Source organism: Cheilinus undulatus, linkage group 14, assembly GCF_018320785.1.
Source record: "Cheilinus undulatus linkage group 14, ASM1832078v1, whole genome shotgun sequence".
NCBI lineage: Eukaryota > Metazoa > Chordata > Actinopteri > Labriformes > Labridae > Cheilinus > Cheilinus undulatus.
In genome coordinates this window covers 37,279,626-37,290,528 of record NC_054878.1, presented here as the reverse complement: position 1 = coordinate 37,290,528, position 10,903 = coordinate 37,279,626, and the positions used below count along the sequence as shown (strand labels likewise).

Genomic DNA, 10,903 nt, shown 5'->3' with positions numbered 1-10,903 from the left:
TTTAGGGTTTGGTTGCCTAACCCTAACTTTTCAAGATTCGGGTGCTTAACCCTAACTCTGACCTTTAGGGTTTAGGTGCCTCACCCTAAGCCTCTTTGGAATTTCCTTAGTTTGTGGTGTGTTATTTTTAATTTTATCCCCCTACCCCTACCCCTAACCCTCATCTTTAGGGTTCTGGTGCTTAACCCTAACCCTATTAGGGGTTTCCTTAGTTTATGGTGTGTTAAATTCAAATGTGCCCTCTCAGTAATTTTTTAAATTTTCATTCATAAAATAAAACAGTTGTGAAACTTGGACACTTACTGTAACCTCTGACAGCTAGCAGGAAATATCAGAATTTAGTATGTCATTCTGGTTGCAGCTTGGTTAATGTACGTCACTTCCCGCCCCACGGTTGAGGTAGCCCCATTGAAGAGGTCTGCAGCTAAAAACCCCACAATTGAGGTCTGCAGCCAGATCCTTTGGAAATAATCAGATAATCGGTCAACCCCTAGTCATAGTGCCAGACATTTGTCAATGCTGGAAAGGGTCTACTGTCTCAAAATGACAACAGCGCCTGTCACAGGGAGTATTTTAGCTTCATTTTTAAACAACAAGAGAATCTTGAGACATGTTGTCCTTCAATATATAAGGTCAATGGGCTGATATCAGTAGAGAGTAATTGTTTTACCCAAGGGTATCAGGTTAAGGATTACTTGAGGGCTGTAGGTCAGAGAAATAAACAGGGGTTTCTTGTTTAAGTGGCAGTTAAAACCATCGTACACCTCAAACGTTGTGAGGCCCGACCATTAACTATCATAGTTTCTGCATTACTGGATCATGGCTTAAAGGAATACTCCACTGCTCACTTTAAGAAGATATGCTGTTCCATACTCTGACATGCATATCTTGTTATATACTACTACCAAATGTCAGAAACATTTCAGATCAGCGTATAAAGATATGCTTAGTCAAAGCTCAGGCATTGAGATTCAAGACATAATTTCTACCATGGGAATTTTGTGGCGTCACAAAGCCACTGAACTCCATATTTGGGCTGTTTCCAAAAGTGCTTATTTGCACAATATTCAAACAAAATCTGGTGTCACAGGTAGTATGTAGAATGATCCAAATTCATAGTCTGAATTCAACAACAATAGCAATAGGATCCAAGAAACTGCCAATCAGAGCACAGTAGACTTGAAGGAAGAGGGCCTTAAAGGGACATTACTTGAAATTACTTGTGTTAGACAGAAGCAGAACTGAAATTTTTTTACAGACACGTGATAAACAATGCTTTTTTTTCACTTTTAATTACGCAAAGATACTACAGAGGTTTCACAGAGTAAAAAATACAAAACTTAAAAAGGCCACTTTGACTCTATTCTGTTTTAATACTTCAAGATATGTCTGGTAGAAAAATAAGATGTGAAGTTATAGTCGATGCAATATTTCTCTGGAACACTTGAGATGTTTGGATAACAACAAATGCAAATACTGGCATGCTAAAATGTTAGCAAACAAGGCTTAACAGTGGCTGGTTAGCTTCATAGTTTTACACAGAGTTTGCACTGAATCCTGGATGTTATAAGAATGGTGGAAACAGTTTAACCATAAGCAACAATTGCAAGACTTTCTTGGCCTGTATAAGCAGTTTTTAAGTACTTTTCACTACAGGAAACTTTCAGCCTCCACAGAAAGCAGTGGAATATTCCTTTAACCAAGGGCAGGCAGGTAAAAAAAAAATAGGGATATGCTGCCATTAATAATAGATGGCACAGTAAATGAAAAAGAAACAAGATCAGACAAAAGTGCCAGAGACATCCAGCAGTGGCAAATTAGTTTTAAGGGAAAGATTAAGACCACACTGTACTGAACAGGTAAACAGGATCAAACTTAACGTTATCTGTTGGCAACAAGACAAGGGGCCCACCTTTTATCATGTACCAATAAGCAAAAGAAAAAAGTAAAAGAAAAAAGGCAACACAGGATAAGGAGCGATAAAGGGAAGAGTGGATTATGTGCTGGGCCAGTGTTTGATTTAATTTGAATAAGCCGTAAAAAGATTGTTGGTAAATACTAGTTACACATTGGTAGAGATCTTGTACTTGGGAGACATGTTATTATGGAACCAGATGAAACTAAAAATGACACCCATGGTTTTGGGTATACGCTCGTCGTAGGCAAACGTCATGGCCTCGTGCAGCGGGACTTTGACCACCTCGATAAGCTCTCCCTCCTTGGGCTCACCTCCACCTGCGCCCACGCAGTTGTCGTCGGACACCTCGGCATAAAACATGGTCTGCTTAGCACCCGTTACACCTACGCCTGACCTGTAGAAAGATTAAGGAAAATTGAATTATCATCTGTATTGCATTAAAAACCCCTTCAGATTAATTAAACAGAGATGTTTTTTTAACAATCCAATGCCTGGTCTCAATAAACGTCATTAAACAAGGGATGTTACCAAGGGTGAAAAGTGCATGATAAACAGGAGAGAACCAACCAGAGAACCTGGGGGGGTCATCTTGAGACAAAGTATGTTAACAAGGGGGAGCAGGCATATTATTAACAAGAGACGACCAAGCACTGAACCTTGGGGGTAAGCCTTAAGACAAAAAATATAACCTAGGAGGACTAGGTATATTATAAATAGGTGAGGACCAAGCACAGAACCTTGGGGGACACCTTAAAAGAAAGTATTTTTTCCAGGAAAAGCAAGGATATAAGAAATAGTTGAAGACAAAGCGCCAAACCTTGGGGCATGCCTTAAAACAAAGTATTTTACCCAGGAGAAAGAGTAACCTATATGACAAATAGAAGGAGACCAAGTATGGCACCTTTAGAAAATGCCTGAAGACAAAGTCTGTGACCCAGGAAGAACAGGCACATGATAAATAGTTAAGGACCAAGCAGAGAATCTTGGGGGACACTTTAAGACTAAGGATATTACCAAGGGGAAGCAAGAGTATCATAATATGCAAGGGCCAATTACTGAGCCTTGGGGGACCTCTTAGAACAAAGGAGATATGGTGTGTTTTAGTCAAGATCTCCTAAAGAATTTTAAAAAATGTAAATTTTTGGGGTGCTTTTTAGTGTTTTTAAATGTTTTGACAATCTAAAAAAATATTGATAACACTTTCAAGTTTTGTTGCCAAATATAGAGGTGGAGCCAGTTGGAAATACGCTCAGCTTAGCATAAAGGTGGACAACAGATGAAAATGGCAAACTTGGTTCTGAAATTATTTTTGAAATATCTTCTACCAGCACCTCTGAAGCCCAATCGCTAACATGCTGTACCTTATTTGTTTAAGGCGGGTATACACTGTGTGAATTTCCTCTGATTCTGCCATGAATTTTGAGTCGCATGACTCACGTTGATGTCAGGCCGACTTTCGGTCAGATCAGGTGTCATTTGTCGTGCTGTGTACAGGGGGGTACACCAGTCCACCACGGCCCGACTACAGCCCGACCATGGCCTGACGACCTGCTTCCGACTGGTCGGATGGATTTCTGGCATGTTTGATATTTTGGTCGTAAGACTCAAGACACTTGAAAGTGAGAGCAGAAACGCGAGCAGAATAAACAGCTTTGGGGGATTGTTTTCCTTTGTAAACTGCCAGACAACGTCCTAAATTACCATGACAACAGCTGGAATGACAACAGCTGGAATGCCCCCACCCCCACTTTGATAAGGAAATAGCCTACATGAGCAGGAAATATTCCTACTTGCGGACCTGCAGCTGACACGGATGGTGATGCTGTTTGAGTGTATGGGATAGAGAGAGGTAGTGGGAGAGAGAATATGACTAGAAACACTTCATCCCCAATAAGTGAGACTTTTTAAAAAGGAAACTGTGGATTTCTGTGACAGCCCATCCCGACTTCACCTGTGTAGTGTGAGCTCTCAGGTCATGCACAACCCTCGGACCATACAGTGCGAGCACACAACTAGTGCGTGATGGTCGTAAGCAATTCAGTCGCACCGTATGAGTTGACATTCTGTCACGACTGTTGTATGGTCTGCTTGAAATCGCACAGTGTATACTCAGCTTTAATCTTTGCACATACATATCAACACTTAATGATAAGCTTAAGAGGTTCCTTCACAAAGCTGGGCCAAGTACGTACAGCCTCTTGCTAATTCATACCTACCGGTTTCGATCCAGCTTTACATCTCTCAGGAAGAAAGTAGATCAGCTTGTTGTCCAAAATATTGAACTATACTCTCAAGGTTTACTGAAACAAATTATTATTTACTGCAGAAATCTATGATTCCAACTAAATTTAGGTAAGGAATCCTAATTGCAACCTTTTCATAAGAGTTTTATTTCAAACACATAGAAGAGGATACAATTTATATGCAAAAATAAACCTGTGAAACTGGCTTTGACTGATAAAAACAAGCAACAAAGAAAATCTGAGGCTGACTACTTTGAGCAAAAAAACCTACTCACATGTAGGGCTTCTGTCAAATCTCCCCTTATAGGGGTCATGAGGGTTAAGATGATACCTATGTATTTAATGGAAGCTGCCCACATATAACAGTCATCACAGACAACACCAACAGAGCCAGAGGAGGTGTTCCAGTCAAATCAAAAGCACAGTTATGAGAGTGTCAATCATAGTTGTCCAGGTGCCGTTGTGTGATGAGGGACTGCTCTAATATTGTGATGGCTAGGATGGATAGTTGCCCCACTGAATCTACAGCTCACTTATACACGTGTAGTCTGGTGGTATGTATTTGATGTACAAAGGAATGTCTGATGCTGAAAAGTATCAGCAGGACTGTTTAAACATCATATGAATAATAACTGGGTTAGACTAAACCAAACTTTAGAAACAGAGCTGCAGATGTAGGCCATTTCTGAAGGAACATAGTTCATTGAAGCGAGCAAATTATGAATGAAAAGGATGATATAGGACAACAGGAAATTAATTGTAAAGGGAGCAGAACTGTTATGGGATTAAAGACAAATGAAAGCATTGTACAAAAACATATTTGAGTTGTGGGTGGAAACATCGGTGTGGTAAAAAGACTCATCAAGACAGATTTCACTGACTTCAGGAACAAAAACTTCAGAGCACAATCATCCCACCTGTAGGAAGTAATCCTCTTGAGTTTAGAGGCAGGCACATCATAGCCACACTCCTCCAGCACCTCCTGTCGGGCGATCTCCTCCAGGGAGAGGTCAGGTTTGTCTACCAGGCCGGCGCAGAGCTCATAGGTGACCCCCGCGGAGGCTGGGGGCCACTTGGAGGAGTCTTCCCCTTCTGAGGCTGACTGGCCCTCCTGAGACTCTGAAGCGGGGGCCGTTGCTTCGGCTGCACCCTCCTCAGTTTTGTCAGCGGACTGAGGTGGCTGCGTCTTGGATTTTTCCCACTCACACATGTAAACAGCTGGAGGAGGCAAAGAAGAAAAGCATTACTATACTATCCAGGGGAAGTTAAGACTATATTATTGATGTGTTCTGTGTAATTCACTTCAGTGCATTCTGAAAACATTAGTGAGGATGAATATTTTAAAAACATTATTAAAACAACTCTCTTTAACTAAGTTTTATATTTATACTAATTTTTTTCATTTATCCTGTAACTTTGAGTTGAGACTTTTTGTATCAAACATGTAAAAAGAAAGCACAATAATGACATAGAAAATAGTAATTTTACATAAACATAAAGCATAAAGCAGTGCAAGATTATCAAAAGCTTGAGTGTTAAGTTTACATGTCAGAGGAGTGAAATAAACAAATATGGTTAATTGTCCAGTTTCCTTATGGATATAAACCTTTGCAATAACATTTTCTTTAGAGTGATCAAAACTTATAAAACTTTGAAGGTCAATGCAGACATTTGGGCTTGGTTTTATGGGTCGGGTCTGTTTCACACCGGCAATACTACATCAAAATGCTTCTAGGCAGTGTAATTTATATGCTTAATGTATTGACAGTTTCCAGCCCCATCATGTTCTCTGCAAATTTCTTTAAATGAAATTATGACAACTGTGAGTGTATTAAGCTGTAGTTGAAAATAATGAGCAGCGATTGGTTTGGTGCAGTTTTTGCAAACGAGAAAAGAATGAGAGACATCAGTGAAAACTGAAAGAATGGCCGTTGAATCAGCTGATGCTGAGGGGAATATATTTCATTTGTTGGGGAACATGGATGGCATGGAGACATGGAAGAGGAAATGCAACTATGATATTTCTGGATGTCAACAAATAGATTTGGTGAAATGATAGTTTTCTGCATCCATTAGTCTTACACAAGAGTAAGCCCCATATGTCTGTAGACATTACTATGATTGTGAAAATCCAGGGTGATACTGATAATGATGTTTAAAAAACAACTGAACTAATTGCTGTAACATTGGCAGTGTTTTTTTTCATCACTTTTCTGGCTAAGACTCCCAAAATGCCAGCATTTCCTTTCACTTGTGTCCAAGAAAGAAGATCAGGGTGTGTACAACAGGCCTCTTCTCTAAATCAGCAGTTTGGTGCACCAGATGCAGTGCTAATTTTACTGACTTAAACTATGACTAAAAATGTTTGTTTACAGCCTTTTTTCCATGACAAAAACTAGACTAAAACTAACAAAAATAGATCCGTGATGACCAAAACTGACTAAAATATAATGTAGTTTTCATCAGACATTCAAAATCTGTGAAATATCTCCACAGTTGGTAAAGCTGTCAAAATACATATGCCGTTATAGAGATTCTTCCTCTCAGCTGTAAAAAGCAGGGACCCCAGGTTTGGCAGAGTGCAGAGAACACACAACCAGGATTTTTACCAGATTTAGGCAAGAAAAAAAAAGCTTGGACTAAAAGTAAAGACTAAACTGTGAGGACTTTTTATGGACTAAAACTAGACTAAAAAGTTTTTGAGTTTTCGTCGACTAAAACTAGACTAAAACTAAAAAGGGTAGAAATGACTAAAATGTGACTAAAACTAAGACAATTCATCTAAAGACCAAGACTAAAATTAAAAATAGCTGCCAAAATTAGCACTGACTAGATGCCAGTATTAAATTCATTCTGCACAAAAGATCAAAATCTACCACTGAAATGTGTTGATACCACATTATTTGTTAATGTCATTCATAAGGGTCGATATCACCGATAACGATGTTGATCTGATGCATCCGTAAACCCCTTATAGTTACAGTTTAGAGGAGGTGCATGTCTGGCTATGAGTGTAAGCCTTTGTGTAGGCTCAAATAAAAATCAGACTTAATGCTAGATTGATTGATTGCCAAATTTTGAAAGCAAGAGCAAATTTGTGTATAAAGATCACAGTTTCATATCTTTACTCTGCAACAAAACAAACATGATTATTATTATTATATATTATTATTATATAAAAGATCACTCATCAGACTACATTGTTACTATAATTATCAGGTATTTAGGTATTGGCCTTGCTTCCAAACTGTTGGCCTGTAGTGTAATTTAAACCAGGCTTATAAATAGGGATGCACAATATTATCGGCTTAAAAAGTCGATTATCTACATTGGCAGATATGAACATATATTAAAAAACATATTTTGCCTACAGAAACCTGCCTATATCAGCTTTAAATACTGGCCATAAAAACAAATAAATAAGTTGGTGGAGTTTTAGGCTGAACCAACAGACCTACATCAGCTTTTCTTCTTTATAATTTCTTCAACTTTAAGGTATGTTTTAGAGATTGAAAATTGCTAATCTGTTCATCCTCACATTTTATATTGTATGTTTTTAGGACTAAAGTTTAAGGTCTGAACTACATTTGAATATCGGTGTTGATATCAGTATCAGCTTTTGTAAAAATAAGCATATCAGATGTGCAAATGCAATATCATGCATTCCTACTTATAATAAAAGTGTTGAGAGAAATTAGGCTGAGCTGATGTTTGTAATATCCAATAATATTAATGACCAGTAAGGAACGTAGGAAAGAGCAATGATGGAAATTTCAGGGACAGGCTGTGCTTTAATTTTTTTGAGTCCACTTTGCAAAAAGACTACTTCAGTTTCATAAAAAATGTATCAAATAACTATTTTTTAAGAATCATTTAAAAATCTACTGAGGGCTGCCCAAAACAACATTTTTTAAAATTACATTTTGTGTTTAAATGTTCTCTAACTGATTTGCTTCTAAACAGTTCTTGTTTCATCAAAGATAAGCTGTCAAACTGTGCTGCCTCCCCACTTAAAAAATAAAATGTTAATGTTGTTTGTAGACAAACTGATTTCTTTGAGATAAAGGGCATTATTCCCCTACAGTTTTAAAAGAGGAAATAAATATATCAATGGCCAGACTTCCTTGAATTTAGCCCACTGTGGTGTGGAACAGTCCCTGGCGACTTGCAACAAAGGAGGTTGGGCTGCTTTGTAATGGGGTCTCTTGTGGTCTATTCATGAGTCTGCATTGTTGCTAAGATCCCACAGAATAAACAATGATTGTAATGTTCTGCTTTTTTAAGTGAAAGTACCCTCCGGATATATAACAATCTAGATCTAGCTGTGTGACAAGCAGCAAGTCAAAAGAAGTTTCACTGTAAAAATTTATTTATTTTTTTTTAATGGTGAAAACTTACCTGGACGAAACTGCTTAACAAGGACAAAACAGTGTGAGCTGGTGTTGAAGATCAGCACTGAAACACTGTGGGGAAGAAGAAGAAAAGGTCAAGTTTAAAAACAGACAGAGGATTCTTTAGGAGGTAAATTTCTTTGTCTGCATGATGTATCACTGGTCAGTTAATCTCCTCCAGCATATGGGAGAAATTTGCTTTCTAAAAAGGTTGGGACAAGAACAAGAAAAGACAGAGAAAGTTCTAAATTGGTCAAAAATTCTAGGTCAATCACAGGTATGGAGGCTAATTGGTGACTGGTAACCTATGCCATGATTGTGTATCAAAAGAGCACTCCTAAAAGGCTTAGTCATTCTCAAATCAATGATGGAGTGAGGTTCTCAAAAACTGCATGAGCAAATAGTCTAACAGTTTATGAATAACGTTCTTCCATGTGCATTTGCAAGGAATCAAGGAATTCACCAATTAAAGTCCATAATATCATCAAAGATGCTGAGAATTCAGAGAGCAGACAGTAAGTACAGGGCAAGGCGGACCTCTGACCCCTCAGGTCCCACTGCATTAAAAACCAGCATCATTCTGTGATGGATATTACAATATGTGTTTAGTAACACTCAGTTAACATAGTACATTGCTGCATCTACAAATTTAAGTTACACTCTAACATGCAAGGCCAAAACCATAAATCAACAACAGTTAGAAGTGCTGCTGGCTTCTCTTGGCCCTAGCTCATCTTAAATAGTGTGCTGTGGTCAACATTTCAAACAGTTTTCAGAAATAATGGCTGTTCCAGAAAAGGATCCTGCTGACTGTTTTCAAAGCAAAGCTCAAAAGCCAGCATCTGTGATGGTATGGGGTTGTATCAGTGCCCATTGTATGGGTAACTTACATATCTGTTAAGGCATCATTAATACTGAGAGTTACATGTTTTGGAGCAACATGCTTCCATCCAGATGTCTTTTTCAGGCAGATATGTCAAATCATGTTCTGAACAAGTTACAACAGCATGGCTTCATAACGAGTGTAGATACTAGACGAGCCTGCACAGATATGTCTTATTAAAAGGCACAATACAACAGAAACCCTGCACATTCCATAATAATTAGGGCTGTCAAGAGATCAAAATTTGTAATCGGGATTAAGCTCACAACTTTCATAATTAACTTGTGATTAATCGCAAATTTATTGCAGCATTTTTATCTGTTCTAAATGTACCATACAGGAATATTTTAAAGGATTTATCAACACAAGTGGACAAAAATGCTTTCGTTAATGCAAATGTTTCTTGATGCATATCCAAAGATACTGAATGCTCCATTATATGCTTAGAGTATAACAAGCAACAACAGATGGAGACACTGACCTTAATGTAACATTACTGAATAATACCCCAATGTAGTGCCCAACTTCAGACTTGTAGAAGTTAACTCCTCTGTCGTTCTTAGCAGCTTAAAACATAACGGATCTCATGCATCACACATAAAGTACATGGTCAGTTGAGTTTTAAACCACTTCAAGATCATTCCAAGGATCCTTCACACTTAAAGCAGAGAATTTCAACCTCACATGGGGGGAAATAAAAGCTCACAGAAACATCTCTTTACACCAAGAGGGCTCAAAACAGGATGATAGAAAAAAGAGATGACAAATACAGTTAGAGAATTACACTACAGATTACTGAGAGAAGTTAAGTATCTGGTGAGAACGTGCATGAAGAGCCTTTTAGTATTTTACTTACAATAATGGCTCTCGAAGGAAGTTCATAAGTGCAGCTGTTGGATGTGACTTATTTCTTGCTGAATCTCATTCTCCACAAAGTTAATTAGCCTGAAATTTGTAGCCACCCATTTAGCAAACATTGTTGAAAGTTTGTTTCTTGCAGAGCTGTCTGAGCGCCTGCACTGCAAACAGCATGGCCTGCCTTTGGCTTGATGGGGTGGCTCTGTGCAGTGGCAAGGTGCTTAGCCAGCAAGTGGGATGGGGTATTAAGACTCTAAGAACTCTGGTTCACATTGACAGTAAGTGTAAATAACTTAAGTCTTATCTGGCATGAGCCTTTTTCCATTTCTGCTCGCTTGCTCCCAGCAACATCTCTACAGCACCGCTTTCTGATCTTGCAAACTACCTTCAGTTGTGTTGTCATTTTTTCTTATCAGTTGTATTAAGTAAATTTAGAGTAAATCATGTTTAATTCATTGCAAATATTGCTGGTCCTCAAAATCTGTCCCTCATCAGAAATATAAATACACTCCAGCAGTGCAGGATGCCTATCAAAACACTTGTGTCTGTCATTGCATGCAAACACCCAGGCAGCATCCTGTATCAACGTAAACACTATCCTATTTCCTAG

The 10,903-nt window shown here is 38.4% G+C and overlaps 1 protein-coding gene across 1 annotated transcript in view; it reads right to left on the bottom strand.

The window, feature by feature from the left end:
• Nucleotides 1-208: 208 nt before the first annotated feature.
• Nucleotides 209-10,903, bottom strand: part of nudt14 (nudix (nucleoside diphosphate linked moiety X)-type motif 14) — a 42,231-nt gene continuing 31,536 nt past the window's right edge. The window contains exons 3-5 of the mRNA XM_041804779.1: nucleotides 8,560-8,624; nucleotides 5,079-5,379; nucleotides 209-2,312 (exon numbers count right to left, since the gene is read on the bottom strand). Coding sequence (XP_041660713.1) covers nucleotides 2,063-2,312; nucleotides 5,079-5,379; nucleotides 8,560-8,624 — 616 coding nt within the window. The 3' untranslated portion in view covers nucleotides 209-2,062. The remainder of the gene's footprint in view (nucleotides 2,313-5,078; nucleotides 5,380-8,559; nucleotides 8,625-10,903) is intronic.